Below are 24,759 nucleotides of genomic sequence, written 5' to 3'. Positions count from 1 at the left end.
AGATTGAGAAGTATCGCGAACATCGATTCATAATTCGACACAAGTAATTTTTTTTAAATGCTTTGAAGGTGTATAGGGCTGGACCAAAGAGTAAAAAAAGGCAAATCCCAAATTTTAGAAAACTGATGAAAATTGTCATAAAATCGGGTACAGTAAAAAAGATTTTGTCATTACCAAAGTCACCCTGTGGCTGAGTGCGATGTCTCCTCTGCGCCGTATTGGTGTCCTCCGTGTCCCTTTGCATGAGGGGTGCCTGGTTGACATACTCGCGGTACTCCTGCGCTCGGTCCCTCTCGCGTTCCCGCTCCCTCTCCCGCTGCGCTTCCCGGATCACCTCCCTGTTCACATAGTCGTCTCGGTGGCCCATTGGCTGGCAGTTGTTGCTGTCCCTGGAATTAAATAACCAAGCAACATTACACTCAACACATAGAAAAAAGTTCCCCAGAACTTTCCATTAGTTCAACTCAACAAAAAGTCAACGTAAGCTTTCCATTCCTAGGAACGTTTTGAATTTACAGGTGTCTGAGGGTAAAGTTCACTAACTTCGGGAGGTGATTCTGCAAGTAAAAAATGATGAATAACTTTTTTCAAAATTCCAGCTTTTAGACATACTTTTCAGCAAAAATTGGTCCGCCGTGTGCAACCGGTATCATTATTTTTGCTTTGTTAACAAATCTAGCATCTGCGCCCACCAGCTACCGAATCCATAAATCAATGTTGAATTTGAATGCAACGTATTTCTAGTACTTGTCGTGCGTCATGTCAGCAGAGATGTGCAAAATGGGTACCCAAAACCATTTGAAATGCAAAATGGAAATGGGTCAAAACTTTTCCATTTGAAAATGCAAAATGGTTTTTAGAAAAGCATTTCAAATGCAAAATGGTTTTTAGAAAAGCATTTCAAATGCAAAATGGTTTTTAGAAAAGCATTTCAAATGCAAAATGGTTTTTAGAAAAGCATTTCAAATGCAAAATGCAAAATACCTATTTTCAAAATGGTTTCTCAGGTCAAACAATTAAAATAATTATAGAATTTTCAAACAATTTTGTCATTTAATAATGGACATCAATGTAGAACAAACATATTACATAATGGTAAATCCAAAAACACCACGACTACAGATTATGAAACTACAAAGGATTTGCGCGGGAATAATGTTGCCAACGTAAAAAAAACATTTAATAATTCAACATAAATTAAAAAAAACATAAATTAATTCTAACATTGAATATTACAGCGTCATGGCCCCATGTTCAGTATTTTAATCAGTATTTTTTGTAATGGTATCACTCAATTGCCAGGGCTCCTACCAGGGAGCAACTTGACAAATGTAAAGTATCTCTCATAGCGAGGTTGAGGACCGACTGATATTTGGGGCTTATGAAAAAAAGATGAGTGGAGATAGTAGGAAGAATGTTGCAAAAAAGCATTTAAAATGGAAAATGCATTGAGAAAAGCATTTAAAATGCAAAATGCGAAATGGTTTTTAGAAAAGCATTTAAAATGCAAAATACCCATTTTGCATTTTGCATTTCCATTTGAAATGGATTTATTTGAAATAAAGCACATCTCTGCATGTCAGTAACTTTTATTTTATTCACAAATAGATCTGATAATTTTATGTACCAGTACCAGTCTTTAAAAACTTGATTGTTATAATCAAAACTTGTTAATGTAGTGTCTTAATTCAGTGCATGTCTTCTCCAACTTACTTTTAGCATTGTATTTATTTAGTTATAGATTTACTTAACTGTTAAAATTGTGCGTAATTTTGTTATTTAATTACTGTGACAATGCCTGGTTATACCCACAAGGGCTACATATGATGGAAGGTGGACATTTTGAAAATTTGTTAAATTAGTCAAATCACATTAGTTAAGTGATTAATTGTTATAAATAATTTTATCGTTAAAAGTGTACTTATTTGTAATTTTAGTGCAGTTCTCTTTTTGAATTTGTTTTAAAACATTCGATTTTGTTACCGTCAATCTCTCGGTTTTATGTTATTGTTTACATGCGGTTTCCATGGATACAGCTCAATCACAAATATGCAACATTGCCACACTCACTCCCGGCAAGCTCACAGCGAATTTATAGGGGAATAAAGAAATGTCTTTTAAAAGGTATGTCTTTTTATATGAAAGGTATGTCTTTCTAAAGGTATGTCTTTTTATATGAAAAAAGTTGTTTACATTTTTTACTACTACTGTCATGAATTTAACCCCGGGACATCCTGTGTGTTTAATTGAACATCTCGAAATTACCTAAATCAATATATGGTAGATTACAAATTTGAGTCCGTTAAAGCAACAATGCCTATGTAATAATGAATGTCCAACATTTTGCTGAGTTAAATCCTTGCAATAGATGGCTAAATATTAATTTTCACTCGATCTTGTAGATGACATTGAAATTGTGCATTTGAACCCCGGCACCAATACTGAGACGAAAATCATTGAAAGCTCTGAAAAGAGCCCAAAATAAATTTAATTGAGTTTAATCAAAATGACAACTATCAAATATTAAAAAAAAAACATGTTGCTTGTGATTAGCACAACAGCTTAACCTTTTGCACGCGATTGTAACAACAGTCGATATGGCAAGAAATTAGCATTGACAAGCGGCCGTATCAACCATTGATACAGCACAAATTTGGTTGTAGATTATGTTCTGCCCAAGGGTATTGAAAAACACGTTGCTAGTGATTAGACATTAACAGTTTAATACAATAATAATTAGTAATAGATTAGTGGGCAAGTCACCTCATGGACAGATGCTGCGGCTGATGGTTGACCAAAGGCTGTGGGGGAGCGGGGGCTCTCCGCCGGAGGGAACCGCTGGAGGAGGACTGCGAGGAGGCAGCCGAAGCCCCCACAGAGCGGAGGGAGTGCTCCGAGGTGGCCGAGTTGGACTTGGAGCTGTCGCCGCCCGTCTGCTCGTCCGGCGTGTCGTCTCCATCGCCTGGTGGTGGTTACGAGTTACCATTAGACCGGGGTGCGAAAGGGAAGAGTGTGATGTTTAGTGCCGGTGCGGGTTGAGTAAGAGTGAGTAAAGTGAATGAAAATTGTGTAAAAATTTGGTGTAAAATCCATACTTAAAATAAATACTTCTGATTAGCGAAACTACCAGGATGACAATCGGAAGATCAATTTTTTAATCTCAATCTTTCTAACATACGATAGAAGAAGTAAAGATTACTCCTCTAGTGTTATGTCAATAGCATTAAGGTATTAGGCGTGTTGGGTTGATTAAAAATATATACATTAGTTCACGGTTGATATTTGTTGGATGTGAAAGTTGTTTTTTTGCTCCACTTCTCAGCTGAAGAATAATTAGCCGTATATTGTGTTTCTTCCCACTTACAGCGTGTCCACTCTTTTCTCTCCTTAACCCTATAACCTCAGCTGTCACGCATGTGTGATCAATAAAAAATAATAAAAAAATCGGAAACTGGGCTTTATCTTTATTCTATTGACATCTTCTGTTAACCGGTTGTGTGCCTTAAGCGCGTTTACGCGCTCTAGGTAGCCGTGCTCACAAGGCCGGCCAGACAAAATGAGCGTGTGAACACGCTGTTCTATATGACGATTTTGCTTGTCAAACTCACTGAGAGAAAATTACAAGTTCGAATTGGCAACCAACTGTCAACTGAGCGAAACGTGACCAGTGGTGTCCCTCAAGGATCAGTTCTCGGTCCAGTTCTGTTTATTTTGTACATCACGGACCTGCATACTATAATAAAATCAGACTCCAGCTGCTTTGCAGATGATACAAAATTCTTTGCCAACCTACACACTCATCACAACAGACTGCAAAACGATTTAAACGAAATATATCAATGGACAAATGATTGGCTTCTAAAACTCAATGTCGAAAAATGCACTGTCCTACATGTTGGAAAAACTAACCCTACACTTGCCTACAAACTTAATGGAACACCTCTAAAAGCAGTGACATTACAACAAGACTTAGGAGTTACCATATCACAGGACTTGAAATGGGAACCACACATCGCTGGAATTGTGAAAAGAGCAAATTCACTAACATATCTAATCAGGAAAACCTTCCTTGACCTAACACCGGACATGATGTTAAAAATATATAAAACATATGTGCGACCTCTCCTGGAATATGCTTTCCAAATATGGAGTCCTTACTTCGCAAAGGATAGAAATCTGTTAGAGAGAGTACAGAGACGTTTCACTAAAATACCAAGACCTCTGAAAGATCTACGATACGAAGATAGACTCAAGGAACTAAGATTACCAACCTTACAAGAAAGAAGAGAAAGGGGTGACTTGATCGAGACTTTCAACATTTTATCTGGACATTACAGTTGCCCTAGCATCCAAGAAATCTTCACTACTAATAAAAATATAAATCTCCGTGGACGCTCAAAAAAATTTACCAAAACGCCTTTTGCATCTAATCCTAGAAAACACTTCCTTGCAAAGAGTAGTGGATGCTTGGATCCCACAACATGTCATCGATGCAACAAATATAAATCAATTCAAAGCTCTATTGGATTCACATTTGGAGAGAAGAAAGGACTTAGTTCAAACTTAAAACAACTCAATTACTGTCAAACCTGTTGTGAAATCAGATATGAGCGCATCAGCAGAATGCTGCCTGCTCATTACATAATAATAATTTGAACAATCTAAAATATGGAACCCATGGTGACATCTATTAGGATGATGAAGAAATAATTATAATATAACAGTTCACAGATTATATTGACTTTAGAGTGATCTAAATGAAGCTTCAAGGTATCGGTGTAAAAAATTCGCAGCCTGTCAGTACATCCAAGCAAAATACCTTCCGGCATTTAAAGAGTTAAAATGATAAATTAAAATCTCAAAATCAAGTCATGCAATGCAGGGTGGATGACTGAACTGATTTGTTGAGCGGTGTAGGGGAAAGTGGTCACCCTTCGTACACTTTTTAGATTTTATTTTTTTACTTTGTGATTAATTGTCGAATTTATCTAATTTATGTACCCAAGTGTAACAAATATATTGTAGTTTGTTACAAAAAAGTCCGAAACTATTATGTCAAAAGGTTAAAGGGTTATAGCCATTTTTCTACGATAAGATATTTGTACGAACGTACCCCACGTACGGGGTACATTCGTACAGTAGGTGGGGTACTATCGTACGCCATGGGGTAGATTCATACAGGGTAATTAAAAAGCCCATTAAAGTCGTTAAATTTTTATTAATTATTATAGAAATATTTATTTATCAAAGAACTAATTTAATAATATGTGACTTGACTCATAGACGATAAATCTTTCTTTAGAAAAATAACAAAAAATAAATTCGTTCATCCTTAGTTTACTTATCGATAATTCTAAGCTTTACAATCAGTCTAAATGAAATAAATCAGCCCGTTCGTGGTTGAGGATCTGGGAGGATCATGGCGACATCGCTGATATACAGAGTGTGTATGTCTTCTATATCAGGGAAAAAAATGACCATGATAAACCCGGTTGCTTCCGAAGATAAGATATTTTCATCTCTGTACCCTAATAATGACAGAACTTTTTCGACTTAATAAACAACAGAGGTCTTTTTTTTAAACTTTACCGAAACATTACAATTATCTTTGATTTTCGCTGGTGTTACATTTAAATTATTATTGATACCACGATCATCAGTCTCTTCGTCCATTTCTAAATCAACTGGAGATGTTAAACTCTCCCGCAAGCTAAATTGTGATCCTTCAGATTTCTCTGAATCTTCATCGCTTTCTATTTTTTTTTGTCTTGAATTAAGTTCCTTCAAACTACGTTTCACTGCTTGGGCTCTGGCTTTCCTTTCCTTTTCTATTTTTCAATTTTTTCCGTCTATGTCTCTCTTTTAGTTCAGTTTTTTAAGGTGTGTCTGTATATATACGAGATTTACCCGGTTTTCTTCCTTTATTGGTTTTTCTATTTCTAACGGCTGCAGGATAAGGTCTTATGACTTCTGGTGTTATGGGAAGATAAGAACTCGGTTCAGATTGTGCCTCAGCTGCAAAGGTGGAAGGTTCGCCAGTTCCGGTAACAATGTCTTGAGGATTTTGGAGCACAGAAGGCTGAAGAAGGCACGAATATCTGACTCATTCATATCAGTCGATGACACGCTGGTGGAAGGTTGTAGTTCTAGAGCGACAGTAATTGTTTCCGGATTATGTGACACATTTACCGAATTATTTGAAGCGTACACGTCAATGGGAGCGAAATCTTCATTGCTGAAGGCCATTTCATTGAACGGCCATATACCTGGCTTTTCAAATACACTTGTAATATTTTTTGCAGTAAAAGGTTCGAAATATGGAAGTTTTGTTTAACGCGGCTTTCCTATACGACAACCGTCCTTGTATTACATCATTAATTGCTAAATTCATGGACTCTTCATCCACTTCTTGAGTACGCGTACCCTTTTTTTATATTTTCGCACCATGATTCTGCAATAAAATATTAATTATAATGTTGACTTTATAAAAATATTTCATTTTGTTAGAAGTAGAATACGTCATAAAAGGAAAAATAAGTTATTGTGCTGTCTGCAAAATAATTTTAAAAGGTAATACTATATTTTATTTCATAAAAATTGAATTTCGATATACTGGTGGTTAATAAAATGTAAAGGGGAGCATTCGTACGCGTACGAATGTGCCCCCTTTCTGGGTGTCCGAATGCACCCCATGCCTTTGCACAACATTAAAATACAACTTTATACAAATTTTAATTTAGTTTGAGAAATTTAACAATTAAAGCTCAAAATAAACAATGTTAACATTAATCAATCATCACCATTTTGTCAAAAACATAACAATCCTACTTACAATTACGAACTAAACTTAGGTAAAAAATGTACCCATGGCGCGCAAAATCACATTACATCTTGTCAGCTGATACACCGTAGTGCGACTGACGCGACACTCCGCTAGCAACATGGCAGCCGGTATGTCTATGCACACAAGCAAAGGCGTGTTTGTGTGCCGTTTAGTTTTTCTGTTATACTAACTGTACGAATGTGCCCCGCGTACGAATGGTGACCACTTTCCCCTACAAGTTAAAAATACCCCAAACACAACTTATCCAAAAATGACATAGTATGGACTTTAACTAACTCCTGAAAAGTCAATAAGTATAAAAAATAAAATACAATTTGCCTGCTAAACAAATGTTCTGAAAAAATTATTTTGTATAATATAGTGTGATTATTAAAGCTAGGCAAGAAAGCTCAGTGTCCGTAAACCATAGTGTTATTAAGTGATGGCTAATAATTACCCTGGGCGCTTTCCGTCTCGCAGGCGTCCACCATCAAGATCTTCTTCATCTTCCTGTAGTTGAGGTTGTCGAGGTCGCGGACGGCGGCCTTGGTGCGCTGGATAAGGTCCACCAGCACGATGGGGCTGCGGGCGCGCGTCACCAGTAGGTGTGACAGCAGCACGGAGGAAGTGGGCCGTTCCAGAGGGCTCTTCTGAAGGCACGCTTCCACAAAGTGGCGAAACGTGTCCGACCATTCGGGGGCCTGACAAATGCAAACAATTAATGATAACATTAAATAATGTATCTTCGTTTTAACATACTTATTTTAGCTAGTCTTAAATCCTGTATTCGTCTAGGATAACTTGAAACTTGTAAATTTGACTGTCCTGAAACGGGAATCCTTCCTAGTTGGACAGTCAAAATCATAAAATGTAATCAATATTATATTATAAAAAATAAATAATGCATTGCCGGGATTTACGCAGTTTTCGAAATCATATTTAGACAGGAATTTTCCTCAGATTTTGAACACCAAGGCTACAAAACTTTATCAAAATTCTGTTTTAACCGCTTGTCCGCCGCAGTTGCCGATAGGCATAATCAACAAAATCTTTCTCTGAATACAAGAAGCTATTCTGGGGAAGCTAGTTATGGTAGATTATTTTTATTTTTAAAAACACATTGTCTGGTATGACAATACAATTTACAAAAACATCATTTTGCAAAAAAAAACAAGTAAGTTATTACGAAAATAGAATCATCAATTCTATTTTGGAAAATTTTGCATCAGCCAACAAAGAGTTAAGGGGTGGGCAAAGATAGTGTGGGGTGGTTTTTCAAAATATCGCGTAAAAAAGGTCGAGAGTGCAAAATTTCAACAATCTTGGAATAAAACTATAGATTTGTATAAAAATACAAAACCACGCCGCCACAGAAACTCTTCCTTAAATAATATAGGTAAATAAACTGCACAAGATTTCCAATTGCCCAGAGACAGTGGGAGTGCGGCATCTCCAATTGGGGTTGAAAGGCTAAAAGGAGTGGAAGAGGATGAGGGAGAGGAAGGTTAGGAAGTGCCAGGCTATTCAGATCTAGTCACTGAACATGACTAGTTATTTGAAGTTGTAACTGTCGCAATATTCAATATTTTGATTCACAAATCAGTTTGCGGTGGACTGTAAACAACATTTGATTTGACTCTGGGGATAGCTGGATAACAGTTGGTTAGAATTGGGAAGGGATTCTGACTTACCCCTGGTCTTCTGAAACACATCTTGTTTTGAATCGATATTCTGGCCCCGAGGGACACTGTAGGTGGTAATCACTGGACAAGGTTTCCGTAATAGATTCAATATTATACACACTGAGAGAACATGTTCATTGTACCGGTTTTCTTAACAGACTGTTCATGTATAAATAAATTGTTGCAATTGTCACTGATGTAGGTACTCCACACTGTCAGACAGGGACAGGTAGTTGGGTAACAGGTTGGGTGGGGGAATGCAGGAACATATGTTAGAGGGAGATGCATATATTTGGATCAACACAAGCAAAGATTCGATTAGTGAATAGTGATAATAATAATAACATTATCACTCTGGAATATGCTCAAATAACTTTGACAACAGAGGTTGTTGAGAATGAACAAATTATTAATTTAGCCGTATAAATAATTCTTACTGCTAGTGTTGGGGCGTCATTCTGTGCTATGTGATAAAGGGCTGACATGGCATTCATATTGAAGTAGGGGGGTTTTCTTTCTGCTAATTCGATACACGTTATTCCTAGTGACCACACGTCCACCTGAAAACAAAACAAATTGATTAAGGCGATGCACTACGTCGTGTAATATTTTAAATTGAGCCGCTATCAATAACAACCGTTACGTAGATGACGATAAGGTTTAAATTCCCGCTTAACACCATCAGGCTGTTTTGATTTATGCAAGAAAAAAACATGGCCAAAAAGTGCCTTTTATTTTATTTTGTGGATGTTCAGGCATAAATATTTAAATTTTTTTCGATCATTTTATAAATAACTTAATTTGCCACATTATACAATAAAATCATAACCGAAAATGGGTTCGTAAGTAGGAGATTTTGAACTTTAAAGCAGTTTTCATAGGCCTTTACATTATTTTTTTCTGGGCTTATAAAAAGACTTATCTAAAAAATACTCAATAATTTCAAAGGCCAAGATGTATTCTACTCGCAGTATTTAATTAAAGCATCTGAAACATTTCTAGGCGACCAAATTTTCAAACCAAAAACACGTGATTTTGTATTACTACATATGGCATCGCCTTAATGAATTAAAAAACTATGGGACATGCAAAGGTCATGGGAGGTTGAAGACTGCCTTATAAAATGCACAGTGAAGTTGTGGGTTCTCGCTTGACTAAAAAGTTTAATTCTGGACCCACAAACTTTGGGGCACCATGGTAATGGAATGATAGCTATTTTTCTTATTTTTTTTTCTTTACATTATTTCTTCAAGTGTTGATGGGAATTGAAGAGTGTTTTTACAAAGAGAAATATCTACAAAATATTTTTTTTTCTTGAGACAGTTGTGACAGTGATAATCAATCAGTCAGGGCCAATATTATATGATAATCTTTAAATGCAAATTTGATTAACTGTCAGATATGATGAATAATTAGAAAACTCAGTTCATTTGTGAAAAAACGTCTTACGTAAAAAGAAGTCGAATAAAAATATATTTACATTTCAACTTTTTTTTTTCATTTTAACATATACATACATTTTAGATTTTAGTACTACAATAAAATTATTTTATTAAATGAAAAAATGCTTGCTTTATCTTTCAAATTACCTATTTGTATGTAGATGTTTCAGTTTGTGAAAATTAATAATTTTCTATTATACATGTTGCAGGTAAATATATAGTTTAAAAAAAATCTGAATTAGCCATTTCGTAGCAACTCCATGGTACATAGAGAATAAGAATCTAAAAAAAAAACCATCGGGAGTAGATATTTCTCTCTGTGAGAAAGCTCCTCAACTATCATAATCGCAAGGCAAAATTAAATCCATTTTTAAAATGCATAAGAAAGGAAGCGTGTACCAACAATTAGAGAAGGGAAGCCAGACTATCAACGAAGAAAGTGCTGTCCACGAGTAAACTGTAAACTTCAAGCGTCAAGTTTTGGAATGTTTTTTGAAAACTATAAAAATATGCAGTCAATTGCACAGTAATGTGTGCTAGAAACTTAAGTCCCAGGTTGTAAATACAGTTTTCGAAAAGGTGGACAACCCTTCAATGTATTATTTTGATGCGACTTTTTACTTTGAGCAATTTGCAAAGACTAGATTTGAGGACACATTTACGAGAATTAAATGTATATATATATCTAACCTTCCCATCGTACTGGCCCTCGTCCATGGCCAGGATGACCTCGGGCGCCATCCAGTAGGGCGTGCCCACGAAGCTGTTGGCCGGGCACTTGATGGCGGCGGAGCCAAAGTCGGCCAGCTTGACCGTGCCGTTCTCCGTGAGCAGGATGTTGCCGGCCTTGATGTCGCGGTGGATGCGGCCCAGCCCGTGCAGGTAGCTCAGCCCACACAGGACGCCTTCGCAGATGGCCGAGATCTCTTCTTCGCGGAGGGGACGTTTGTGCACCTAGACGCAATCAGAATTCATCAGTCATATTGTAGCCACAATGGGCCGCAGATAAAAACATAAAATACCGAAATCCTTGAACAGAAAATCAGTTTCATTGGACTATCTGAGGCCTAGGAGTAGAAAGGGTTTATGTATATTGGCGACATTAGTTTTCTTTCAAATCTGTATAAATCACAATTTTAGGGATTTTCTCTTTAGTGCATTCACCACACTCAATTGTTCTCAAAAGGCAGAGCAAATAAAAATACAAAGGAGATCCAAATTTGCACAATAAAAGGAGGTTGGTTCGGAGGAAAATAATTCCCTCAAGGGCCTCTGTCGTCTTTGGGGATGATGTGTAGAGGGTCGTTTTAAGGAAAAGAAGGAGAGGAAATTCTGCAAAGGAAAAGGGTATGAGGCGTGGGTAGGAATCTGGAGACCAGTGTGTTCAGGAGTGTCGGACATATGAATCCATCGCTCTCACTGCGGTGCAAGGTGATGGGTTGAGATAGTCCTGCTGGAAAGGACAAAAGGTCTCCTTCAACCAGTCTCTCCCGATCCGGCCCGCCAAGCAGTCAGTGGGTAGACACATATGCTGCCAAAACCTAAACAAACCCTACCCCTTGAATCCGCGTACCCCTGCTAAGTCACCAAATGTAGTGAACTATTTGGGGTGACCTATGGCAGAGGTGTTGGTTATCTAGCAAATGATTACAAAACTATCAAAATGATTATTAGATTTAATAATAATCATTCAAATTTCAACTTTCTAGGACATCTCTGAATAACAAGAAACCACAAAGAATCAATTTTTAAAAAGATAATGCATTACATTGGTGTTATCAACATAAAACATAAATTAATTCTTTCTATCAATAATATGAATTGTTGAGTCACAAAATGGTGACATTTTCCCTGCTTATTGTCATATTTCAGAAAGTTTAACTGCAGAGGGTGGTGATGGAATAGACTGATTAAATAGTTAGTAGTTGAGTTGATAAATGCGTTGGGTTCCCATCTAGAAGTCGCAGGTTCAATCCTCTGTTAGCAAAGTCCTCCATCATTGCATAAGCAATATTTACCGCTTATGGCAGGAGTTTTTAAATATTGCCATTTGATTTGTAATCCGAAAACGTTTATCTTTCATTTTAACTGGCAGGGGCCAGCAAGTTAACAATTTAGTTTTACTGATGATACCGTTATATTATTTCAAGAAGAAAACTGGATGGAAACATTTTATGTGGCTGAACAAGATCTTAGTACACTTGAAAATTGGCTGAAAAATAACTCCGTTACCCTCAATATAAGTGAAACGAAATATATAAAATTTTCATTGAACTCAAGGGGCCAACCAGTAAAATCACTTGTTTAAATAGTCACTATAATAAAAATTAAAAAAAAAATAAACTTCAATAAATAATAAGATATTTTTGTTAAAGCCAATACGCAAATACAATACTTTATAAAATGTCATTTATATTTTTGTCTTCAACTAACCGAGTACAGCAGAACCCTGTTAATCAAACCCCGATAATTCGTAAAAATGCGTAATTAGAAATTTTTCCAATTTTTTTTTCATAAATGTTTTATAATTCGATTATTGTTAGCGTAATTTGAAAAAATTCGACTTCGCGAAAATAAATCACATAATTTCGCAAATCTGAATCTAACAGGACTCGCAGTGGAGTTTACTCCGAAGATACTATCCGAATTTGAAGGTGAGGGAGTGGAACTCGATTTATGGCGATTTTTTTTTTTTAATTTCGAATTATGTGGGAATTTGTTAATTCGAAAATTGATTTTTGATGTCCAGTGTAGAGGTAATATCTGAAGGAAAAATTAACATACAAGGTCTACACATTGAACTGCAGTGCTGCGTACTGGGCATGGGCACGATTCTTCGACACTGCAAATGAAGGGGCCCAGCCCCTGCGAAACAATAGTGGTAAGATAATATGTATGTAGTTGACTTGCAGCATTTCCCCAGAGTGAAGTGTTTGCAAGAGAACAAAAAAAACATAAAGGCAAACTATTAGGACTACTTATAGCTGTTTTTTAATGTGATACAAAAGTCCCGTATCCGGACTGGGTGGGACCACAGCATCCGCATTTATTTTTATTGTGAGGCTTAAGAACGATGGTGACGAATAGGAGAAAGTATGGAAGTTGAAAAATTAGATTTATAAAACTAGGGAATTAGGAAATAGGGCAGGGAATTCAGCAAGGATGGGAGATAGGCAACGATAACAAATCCTCCAGAAGTCTTTCATCACTGATTATAATTTTGTGTACATGATAATATTATCTTTAGGTATGAAATAATTTCATCAACCTGATAAGGCAGCAGATTATGACAGAGTGACCTTACTGAGTTTATCATAATCCAAGAACAAACACTTCTAATGCCTTGAAATGAGAGTAAAAACATTATTATATCACTAAGCAGAAATTACACCTTTTTTAAAAGATTATTGTATTCGTCTTAATGTGGAAGTTAAATTATTGCATTACGGCATTTTCTAATTATACGGACTGCCAAAGCAATGTGCACATTTTGCAAAATACATAGTAAAAATTGAATAGAGTTCGTGCAGAGGTCACATGGAAATATTTACATTTCTGCAGAAGCATTTAACTAACCAAAGAAGTCATCCCAGGGGCATCAACACTGGTAAGCTGGTTCTGCACCTAGGAAGGATTAAACGCTTTTGTTGGCGGCACAAGAAATTATCCGGAACATAGAATCCTACATCAGCCAGTGTAATAAATGTGGAACTAATGTCTTGTATGGGAGAGACGGAGAGAAAGAGAGACAACTGCAGGTATACATATAAAGAATATGTATGGTTGTCCGGTGTCTCTTCATTATTTATCAATCGAGATAATATATTATGTTAATTACAGTCTATTGACCATTATTACAGCCAGTCAATATTCCTGAGAGAAGTATGTTTGCAGACAATTCAATTAGTCAGATTTCTTACCTCGATTATGTCTGATGCAGAGCCAACGCAGTACTCCATGACGAGCCAGGCGGTGTTCTCCCGGAGGTAGCATCCTTTATATTCTATTGTGTTTGGGTGGTTCAACTGCTGTAGGAACCTGACAAGCAAAAAACCAATCGTCATTAATTTATAATTAAAATATATAAAGTTAATGATTTGTTGATGTGGATTTCAAAGAGACCCAAATAAAATGATGTGAGTATAGATAGCATTCTTTTAGAGGGGAAGTCTGGGAGAACCTGTTTATATCTGGTCACTCGACACAACATTAACATTGCAATTATTTTGAAAGGTGGTCTGTATGGGTGCAACGGAAGTAAGTACCTTCTACTTCGAGGCAGCAGTATGCAGAGTTTTAATCAGGGTTGGCTACTGCCTATTAAAAGCAGCAGATTAATTGATACCAAAAATAAATTTAAAAAAACTTAACCACAGACAGATTTAGCTGATGTTGGTTGGGTTATCTAAGCCACATCAAATATCCAAATAACCGCTTCACTTATGCATATTACAAGCCAATTACTGGATACATTTATAAAATTTGCATATTTTTTCACCGCACAATTGCATGAAAGATAGCTAACATAATATGATAATTATTTAATTACTAAAGTTGTACTATTTAACAGAGGTACCAACACAAGGCACTTATTGCTACGTTTGTAATATGTACCAAAAGGCATGACCTTTTTCGATATTAACACCAACGAGACTTCCCGTGACTGCACAATTGCATGAAAGAAAGCTAACGTAGTAATATAAATTATTTTGTAAGTAAAGTTGTAGGTACTATTCAATAAAGGTACCAACAAAAGGCACTTACTGCTACATTTGTGATATGTACCAAAAGGCATGACCTTTTTCGACCTAGCACAAATGAGACTTCCCTTGAGTGAGCATGGCACAAATGTAGATTTTTGTGTCAAATGACGATGTTTGAGTATGACATGCATCATTTTGCATAATAATTAGTTCCTGCCTATGATACTATCGGGGTGGTACGAATGGTGCGGCACTGTGATTCTTAGCTTACTTCGTGCACACTTTTGAAAATGTAGATTGATTTCTGGGAATAATTTTAATATTATTTTATGAGTATAAGGTGGGGTAGATAGTGCTTATGTGCCTATATGGACCGCACGCCCCTGATTTGAGGTATGAATCATCGTGTATTATAACACTGCTATCAAATAAGACCTTGGTATTAATTAATTCAATCAACTCCCTCTGAAATATTTATTAAAACTCAATATTACGTAGAAAAAGGAATTAGTTGTAATGATAGGTGAATGAAATAAAACAATAATCAATTAGCCTACAAAAAATACACGTTAAATGCGCACTTTGACTAATTAAAAATCATAAGAAAAAACATAATTAAATTATGAACTACCATAAAAAATCAAGTAACTCATGGTGTCTGACCTCAAAAAAAAAGGCTAATAGAATAGGCAATATATTGAAAACAATGCTGTTAATTACTTCCTGTTTTCTCGGGCCGTAATGGCCGTATTATAAGATAAAACTTCATTTCGATGACAGAATATAAATACAAAATTCGGATTCATAAAACATTTTGTGAATCATCTCTTGGCTTTATCGAAGGGGCTAAGAGAATTCAACCAGTATTATTGTGGCCGACCTGCATACAAATATAATTATGTTTCATAGGTATAGTTTTGTGGTGATATCTTATCTGGCTTGAGGTGAAAATTAATTATCACGGCGAAAATGGTCAAAATTTGGAGAGCCGTAATCTGAACAAGTATTATGTATTTGAATTGAAAGCATCTTGCAATGTCAAATATTTTTTGTTTGATCAATGATTTGTGAATCTTATCAGATTCTTTATTTTAATTGTGACAATAATCCTCGTTAAATAAATGATTATTTTGTCAGGCAACTTTATTTTATGTTAAATCAACTATTCAAAAAGCAGCGTTGAAATCACTTGGTGTGACAAGATATTCGCTATTTAAGCACTTTCCAGCTTCCAGCGTCTCTTTCCAGCAGGGCCGTATAAACGAGACTGAGCTCGTACCATGTGACACGTTAAGTTGTATCCAGTGGCAACACATTATGAAAAAAAAAAAAATATTGTTTCCAACAGAAAAAATGTAACCGGACGGCAAAATGACAAGTATGTCGGGTATGTCCTAATATACCTTGTACAAAGTCACAAATATTTTCAGGTTATTCGTAACCTGAGAATTTTTGTTGTACTTTTAAAAAAAAAGAAACAGAATTATCAAAGAATAAAAATGAATATGTACCTGATTTCCTTCAGGATGTCCTGCCACTTTTCCAAGCTTTGCTTGCCCATATAGGACATCTTCTTGATGGCCACGATCTCGCGCGTGAGATTGCATCGCGCGTAGTAGACAGCGCCGAAGGAGCCATGGCCGATCTCGCGAAGGTCCTCGAATATCTTTTCCGGGTCATGCTTGTTGAAGAGCTCCGCTATCTCCGGGTCCTTCAGGCTCCCCGGCCTGGGGACGGCCGGCATCGTGAGGCTGCAAGTATACCAAGGTTAATTATACTCGAGAGTCATGTTGTAGAACTGAGAGATATTACCAAATGTCTAATGACAACCATGATGAACTTCAATGGACCGGGCTACTCTGCCGCGGTGAGACTCTCACAAGAGATAGCAGAATGTGGGAGTTATGCAGACTGTCAATGTTTATATAATATTGAGTAAGAAGCAACAAATGGAATAAGATGTATCTTAATTAAATTATAATATATTGATAGTTAATCTATGTATATAGAGAAGAGTGTGGCAGGCGGTGTAGATTTCATTTTTATACATATTTACAGTTTTTTCCGAGATTTCTCCTAAAAATGATTTCCAGTTGATCTTCAAAACAAGAGGATATTCCCCTTGTTTTAAAAGCGGAATTTCAATAAAAAATACAATACAATAATACAATTCAAAATGACAGGAAAATTACTGTCTACATTTAATCTGCCGGGGACTTCACTTAGTTAAAAATGGGACAGATAGTAGTCTGATTTTTTTTAAATGTTGTCTCTTGGTACCCTTTTTAGAATTTTATGAAATACATGCGTAAAGTTTGATAGAAATAGGAAAAATATGTTTGCTCAGGAAATTTTTTGGCAATTCTATAAAAGCCAATAATTAAAGCATAGGCCTAGTGGTTTAAATTGTGGTATAGCTAAAACCATGATTTAACCAAAAATTCACAGTTTTATCACTCAAAATTTGGAACACTGTTAAAATGAAATAATGTTAAGGGTGTCAGTAAAGGAGTAAGATAAATTGCCTATTATTCCCTATTGCCGAACACATACCTTGCCCGGCAACGGTCTTACCGGCCAAGATGTCGTGTCAATATTGCCCGCAAGAGTATAAAACAAATTCACAACACCATCTCCAGCTAACTCCACCAAACTTATATAAACTTGGAAGCAAAATCGCAAAGTTGAAATTATGATGGTTTTAGTAGCAGGTAGGTAGCGAACAGAGACGTGCATATGTAACAGGACAAGGAAATAGATTTGGCTTAGTAATATTAGGTAGCTGAGCAATTTCACAGGCAAGACAGTGCAATACGTCAACCAGAATACGTTAAACATGAACCTGTTGGGCAATATTGCCCTATAATATGGACATCTTGACGACAAGAAATTTCTGTAAGCGCAAAATTTTGCTCGTTTACGGACATCTTTAAAATAAATTATGGAAAAACATTAATTTGGCTAAATCAAGGCTTTAGCTATACCACAAATGAAACAACAGGGCCTTAGGTCGCTGGTTTCAATGGGTAGTTGTCCAAGTAATAGAAAACCATAACTAAATCTATTCAGATCAAGAATTCTGGGTTTAAACGCAGTTTTTATATTATGACCTGATTTCACTCTCTTAATGCAAATTTCGGCTGTCAGATTTACGAAATTTACATTTATTGCAGTGTTAAAAATACATGGTACACATATACATGATAGTCCCACAACCATGCTCCAGCAGCAAGACATCACAAACAAAACAGGGTTTCTAAAATACAATTAAAAAATAAAATGAATTAAGATTTGTTCTTTTTTGGGGCCGTTAAACCATGTTGCCTTTCTTCCTCTTCTTTGAGACAATGTTTCAGACAGCCTTGCAGTGTCATCATCAGTGTACATCTCCTTTGATGGCAGACACTACAAGGCAATCCGAAACATTGGCCAAGAAATAGGAGGAACAAAAATTGAATAATATACAAGATATGACTGTTATACAGACCCAAAATACAATAAAAAATAAACGCCCCATGCCCCTCCTAACCGAACCTTACACTACAGCAATCCTCTTCTTTTTTTATTGCCCCATTAAGCCGATCCCCACATAGGCTCCATCAGATGGGTTAGGTTAAAGTACTAAATGAAGCCAATGCATCCAAAGGTTCGGCCGTCCTACCGCCCTTAAATCAAGACTATCATTCGATCCCTTCTCATAAGCTTTTATTTATTTTTTAAATCGTAGATAAACTACTGGGCAAACCAGTCATCGTAAGCATGCCACAGCCAGAAAAAAAAGCCTGGCAAATGTGAAACATCCACATTGGTTTTTATTGAAGGAAGTGTAAATAAGTCTTTACATATTTGATAATAAAACAACACTTTTAAGCCTGGTACACACGCAAAGCTCACATCAACAGATAATATAAAGCACAATAGCGCTCGCCATACAATCCCATACAGACCCGACACACGTAAAAAGATAATGCGCTATAAGTGTGGTTCTGAACTTCGCTAACCGAATTTATTTTACGTAACCGCTCCCGACGCGATATTTGAAAAGTTATGCGTCCCCCTCTCCGCCGTAAAAAGGAGAGGGGGTCATTTTAATTACAGAGCTACCAACTAAGTTCTGTGTTCCCTTTGACAGCCATGACATAAGCAGCCTAATAATGCATTTCTTATTTATTATGTTAGCTCATATCGTCATGTGTGCTAGTAAATTTAGAAACATAAAAGACGTGCTCAAGCTGTCAGTAAGTTAAGTTGTCACTTTGACAGATGAAATTATGTTCCTCGGCCGCTCTCGAATTCAACTGACCCCCTCTCCTACCATAGGAAGAAATATTTGATAGCGTCGTGTGTCGGTAGAAAAGATGATGCGCTGTACATTAACTTTTGATGTGAGCTTTGCGTGTGTACCAGGCTTTACTATTATAAAAATATACACAAAGATATGTATTAGAAAACAAAAGTGCATTATTTAAAAAGATCCATTCCATATTGTAGTGAGAAAGAGTTTTGTCAGCCGGGCATAAAGAGCTGACGAATCACGGGGCTGGCTGAATGAAGCGTTGTCCCGTTTTGCCACGCTTGCTATGCAAGAGTTGCTTTTACCCCCTAGGGATGCCAAAATTTTTTTCCCGTTTAATTTTCATTTGTATTTTGAACCTGTGCCATAATAATGAACCTACCCGTAATGATAAATGATAAACACTAAAATTTTAGTAAATAAGCCATTCCCTTTCACATCTTATGTGTGTTCACCGCCACCAACCATTTGTATGGTTAAATGAATAGTTTATTTACCTAGTTTTATTCATGATTTTCACATTTTGATTCACATTATAGAATTAGTAATGTCCGCCTTGCCAGGAGCATCGTGCCTTGCGGGTGACTGTTAACCAAACACGAACCCTGCACTCTTAGACTTCAATACTGGAAATATCACATCAATGTTTGTTAGAACAATTAATTATTTTTAATGTGATACCACACCCAGACCCAACTGTCCGGGGCCAGTGGGATTAAGGCATCCCCAATTAAAGAATGTTTTTAGGAAGGAGAGGGAAAAGAGATGGGAATAGGTAGGTTGGAAAGGTTGCTACGCAAGAAACATATTGATTCTGAGTGGTGGTCAGTCAACAGGGAGATATTATTATTTAATGAGCTGGCAGCATTCTGCTGATGCGTTCATATCTGATTTCACAATAACTTTAACAATAATTGAGTTATTTTTAAATTCAAATAAAGTAACTCCTCTCTTCTCTCCAAATAAGAATCCAATCGAACTTTAAATTGGTTTATATTAGTAGAATCGATGACATGTTGTGGAAGTTTGTTCTATGCATCCAACACTCTGTTTGCAAGCTTTGTTTTGCAAGTGTTTCCTAGGATTGGATGTAAAAGGTGTTTTATTAATTTTTTTTGAGTAGATAATGAGAGTATCTTTCATAGTATGATCAATTCTATTTTTACCCGGTTTTAAAATAACACGGTCCATAAAATGTAATGTTGATAATATGTATCTGTACTCGAATTGGGGGTAAATATATAGAAAATAGGAAAACGCTTAATATGCATATTTTATATCAAAAACACTCTGTATCGGTTAGATAATAATGAGAAGTAAGTATTTCAGTTTCCAGAAATGGAAAATAATGTATTTTAGTAGATATTTCGTTAAAAAAAATGGATATATGTACAGATTCATATTTTGGAATAAATAAGAAAAGAAAAAACTAACATTAAAACTTTTGGATCAATAACAATGGCGGTCAACAATCGATTTTAATTTAAATGACTTATAAAATGAATTATTTTCCATTTCCAGAAACTGAAATACAGAATCTGACTATGTAATACATTAAAGTTGAGCGTGTCACTATTTTCTGTATATTTACAGAATTGAGATAGAAGAGAATCGAATCGATGTAGAATTTAGATTTTAAATGGTGAAAACATGAACAAAACATGCGAAAGCGGAGATATAAAATTTAAGATAATTCTGGTATTGCAATTAATATCTGCAGTATGCGATATAATGGAGGATAAATAATGTATTGTGAAATGTGAGAATAATCATGTGTTTGATCATTTATTACTTACTGGTCATAAATCTGAATCTTTAAACACAAATTGCTGTGAACATCAATTCTATTCGTACAGTCTTTTGTGATGAATGGCACATACACCTAATGACTGTTTATACGGCTTAAACGAAAACGGTGTTATGGTTTACTTTGCTACAACCGATTTGTCCACAAACTGTCACCAAGACAGTGCATGCGGACTAATTGTAACTGCAAATTTAGACAATTCTCACACAGAACTGTCTAAATGTTAAGTGGTATAAAAATTAATGTTAATAGACATAAACTTGTGCAAAATGGGACACTAGGATTCGACAGAGACGAAATCAAAGAAGAGGTGTTAAAAATTCACTTTCTGTCAAAATATTTCAAATAAGGGTGTTAAATATAATTAATCATAATTAGATCATGTAGGTTTCTTGTGAAAAATCACCACAAACAAAAAAAAATTAACCAAATAAAAATAACATAAATTATGGTTTTATAAAATACACCGTGAATTACTATTTCGTTCATTTTGTACAATAAGTTTGATCTAAAAAAAATTTGACATTAATTTGTTAATATACCTAACCAACCACTAATTGGAAAAGTGACAGATTAAAAGATTGTCTTTTCAAATGAAGTAGTTCACATAATGGACCATTTCTCTGAAGTCAAGATTGTTGCAAATACGCAATTGTAACCAGAATATCTGTCAGGCCTTTGAAAATATGATGAATCACATTCACAATCAGAATTCTGAATAATTATTTAGACTTCTGTTTATATGTATCGGGCGTTCTACAGTCGTAAGAGTACGAACCAAGATAAGGATTATCTTTTTTTTAAATATACACTACTTTTCCCCGTGGGAGCCATAAAAAATATTGATATTATAAATGAAAGTGTGGATACCTTTTACTAGAGCCTCCTCTTGCGCGATGTCCCTGGTCAACAAGAGTTCACGTTGTGTCGGTTCTTTGCCATTATTTACGGCAAAGTTTCTGTAACAAACAGGAGGCGATAACAATATAACACTAGCCACAGCCACATGCCACATTAAGAAATGTCAATACATGTCGGGAGCCCCTCCCCAGACAAAGGCATTTAAACTCGTATTCGCGAAAACTCTTTCACTTATCGGCGCAAATACAACCCGAAATCAAAATATATTAAAAGCTCAAACATTGATTAGAAAAAGGTTAATAAAATTAATCGAACTCGCAGAGTCGGGAGTCTGAGACCCACCTCAATGCATTCCCACTCTCCTAACCAAAACGGCACACCGAGATGTCGAGAACTTCCCATTGCAGGTAGCGGGGTGGATGGTGACGGCCACTAAACAGATCATCTCACCTCCCAGGCTTTAGAATATTTGTTTATAGCGTTTAGATAAAAATAATGACAAAATAGTTGGCACTTACCATCAAAATTTCGCCTCAAAATGGCGATTGTAGATCGTGCGCAATGTTGAGATTTTCTGTTTTCACGACACACAATGAACACTTTCACATTGTTATAAAACTAACGTAAAATCACTGGATAAGGAATAAACCGAATATGAGGAAACTGTAAATTGTCGAAAAATTGCAAAATAAAAACCTATCTGGCTTTGACTCTGAGATCTATCAGACTTTCTGAATAAAATTACACTAGTGATCTCTGTCGGTAAAACAGCGAACTGCACAAATATGTGGAATTTAATATTTCCTCTCTGGCAGCACTAAGATCATAGCAGTTCTATGACTTCTGTTCTATGACGTTTGCGGTTTGTCTGATTGTCTGATTGTCTCTGTTTATCTGTCATTGAAAAGTCAAATTGGTTATCGATGTTTAAGTTAAGTGCAAATTAACAATGACTGACCCAATGCTGAAGAAGATCGGGGCTCCCGATTTCAACCCCGATAAGTTCGTCAAAGAATTGGCTCGCAGCTGTGTGGGAGGTCAAGCTTTACAACAACAGCGTCAAAAAATTCAAGCTGTCTCAGAGGACACTGCCAACTCCCTAAAGAAAAATGTCTACGAAAACTACATGCAGTTCATCGAAACTGCTAAGGAAATATCACATTTGGAGGCAGAAATGTATCAGCTGTCTCATCTGTTGACAGATCAGCGAAGCCTACTCCAAGCCTTGGCGAGTACGTCCATTCTAGGTGAGTCCAACCTCTCCCACACCATGAACTCGGAGAAGGTTGATACAGAAGCCGACAAAATCGAAGAACAGAGAAATCTGAAACTAAACAGCATATTCGAGAAAGTTGAGAGTTGTATGAGTTTGCTCGATGTGCCTGACAGGGTATTACTGCACGAAGGAGACATCTTAGAACTTGACGCGGAAGAGCACACACCCCTTCAACGCATGCACGCCTACCTGTTCAGTGATTGCCTGATGCTGACTTCCTGGATCCCAAACAGGCGCGGTCCCATGAGGTACAGGTTCACAGCCGTGTACTCCATCAGCAGCATGGCGGTCGTCAACGTAAGAGACCTCGGAAGCGTCAAGCAAGCATTCAAACTCCTCGCCTTTCCCGACACCAGAGTCTTTCAATGCAACAACCTAACCAGCAAGAAAGACTGGTTGGAGAAATTTGAAATAGCAAAGAAGACTTATCTTTCGAAGCAAGAACAAAGTGAAGTATCAAAACGAGAGAGTACACATGAGAAGGCAGCCATCCGGCCTGAATCCTCAGATTCTCCTACAAGTGGGTACGGTGATGATAGTCCCCAAAGAGAAATGGTCATGATGCCAGACTGGCTTGTCGACGTAGCTGAAGAACTGGATGTATTGATTGTAGAGAGACATTTCGATAAAGCTTTCAACTTGATGCAGTCTGCCGAGAACAGCCTGAAGATGGAAGAGTATGCCACTCTTCCCACAACGCACGAAATACTAACTAAAATAGCAATGAGACACAAAACACTGACTGAAGTCCTTATCAAAGAGCTGCAAGTCACCCCGGACTGGACACCCAGAGGAGGATTGCGATCAGCGCGCAAACCGGTAAGACTACTCAATAAATTGAAGATGACAACCCAAGCTTGTGATTTGTTCCTGGCCATCTGCAGTCAAACAATGAAGGTGCACGTCAAAGGTGTGCAACTTGAAGGCTCAACCGTTACCTACGTTAAACAAGTTGGCGAAGTATTCTTCTGTACCATGACAGATGTCATTTCCGAGTTCATTGCTGCATTCCCCGAAGACAAAATGAGTGCCCTGGTCGTGTGGGCAAGTGCAGAATTAAGAGTTTTAATGAACCAAATGGTAAAACAGATCTTCACTCCACAAGCACAGCTTGGTTCTGTTGCGCAGTGCGTTGTCATTCTAAGGGAGCAATGTCTTCTAATGAGAGAATTCGGTTTAGATCTTTGCTTTCAACTTGACGGTTCACTGCGCAACTCAATAATGAAATCGCTAAAAGATTACAAAGATAAAATTATGGAGTCTATGAAGAGTAAAGTTATCGAAGATAAATGGACTCCAGTCAACATGAATACTAAAACTGGAGTAAAAACCTTTCTCGATGAGATGCAAGAATTGGGCTTGATTCTGGCCAAGTATGTGATCAACGACACGTGGATAGATCTCTCCAGCAGTACTATTTGGTTTGCCAAGTCTCTTCTAACTTTACAATGCCAAGGGCTGAGGATGGTTACCGAAGACATGATGGGAGCCCTGGGGGATAGTATCCACAGTATCTTCAATGGAAGATTGAATCTCTCAATCGGAAATGATTCGAGCTATGCCCAGAAGAATTTCAAGTTCATTTTGGACACGTTGCTACCGGCCATGCTGAGGAAATACAACGAAGAAGTGGGATATGAAAATGAGAAGCTACTGACGTTAGCTAATAAATACGGAATCAATACATCGAAAAGTACAAAGAAAACGACGAGCAACGTCACAAAATACTCAAGCGATTATCTCTAGTACTAATAAATAAAAGTATTTTAATTTATTCACATAATTATTTAATGCATACAATGTACAAATACACTTATTTTAAATATTAATAAAAGATTATAATATAATATTTTCAGAACAGTTATTTTTAA

General features: G+C 36.6%; 2 protein-coding genes across 4 annotated transcripts in view; one reads left to right on the top strand and one right to left on the bottom strand.

Moving 5' to 3' along the window:
• Tao (Serine/threonine-protein kinase Tao) overlaps positions 1-22,363 on the bottom strand; it is a 35,785-nt gene extending 13,422 nt beyond the window's left edge. For 2 of the 3 annotated variants that reach the window (XM_089645203.1, XM_089645204.1), the window contains exons 1-10: positions 22,131-22,363; positions 21,622-21,710; positions 19,442-19,570; positions 16,162-16,401; positions 13,868-13,985; positions 10,638-10,901; positions 8,943-9,065; positions 7,281-7,524; positions 2,764-2,962; positions 175-389 (exon numbers count right to left, since the gene is read on the bottom strand). In XM_089645203.1, the coding sequence (XP_089501329.1) occupies positions 175-389; positions 2,764-2,962; positions 7,281-7,524; positions 8,943-9,065; positions 10,638-10,901; positions 13,868-13,985; positions 16,162-16,401; positions 19,442-19,455 (1,417 nt within the window). In that variant the 5' untranslated portion in view covers positions 19,456-19,570; positions 21,622-21,710; positions 22,131-22,363. The remainder of the gene's footprint in view (positions 1-174; positions 390-2,763; positions 2,963-7,280; positions 7,525-8,942; positions 9,066-10,637; positions 10,902-13,867; positions 13,986-16,161; positions 16,402-19,441; positions 19,571-21,621; positions 21,711-22,130) is intronic. The other variant, XM_089645205.1, reaches the window with a different exon arrangement.
• Positions 22,364-22,496: 133 nt separating this feature from the next.
• Positions 22,497-24,676, top strand: Exo84 (exocyst complex component Exo84). The gene has a single exon (XM_089645575.1). The coding sequence runs from the start codon at positions 22,562-22,564 to the stop codon at positions 24,632-24,634; it is 2,073 nt and encodes a 690-aa protein (XP_089501701.1). The 5' UTR covers positions 22,497-22,561; the 3' UTR covers positions 24,635-24,676.
• The last annotated feature ends 83 nt before the right edge of the window (positions 24,677-24,759 follow it).

The sequence above is a fragment of the Hesperophylax consimilis genome, chromosome 22 (assembly GCF_061612785.1).
Source record: "Hesperophylax consimilis isolate HC1 chromosome 22, BYU_Hcon_1.0, whole genome shotgun sequence".
In the NCBI taxonomy this organism is placed as follows: domain Eukaryota; kingdom Metazoa; phylum Arthropoda; class Insecta; order Trichoptera; family Limnephilidae; genus Hesperophylax; species Hesperophylax consimilis.
Note: the sequence above shows the minus strand (reverse complement) of the source record. Positions and strands in the feature narration are given on the sequence as shown.

Coding starts and splice junctions, on each gene's coding strand:
- Exo84 (XM_089645575.1), top strand. CDS start 22,562: ATGACTGACCCAATGCTGAAGAAGATCGGGGCTCCCGATTTCAACCCC.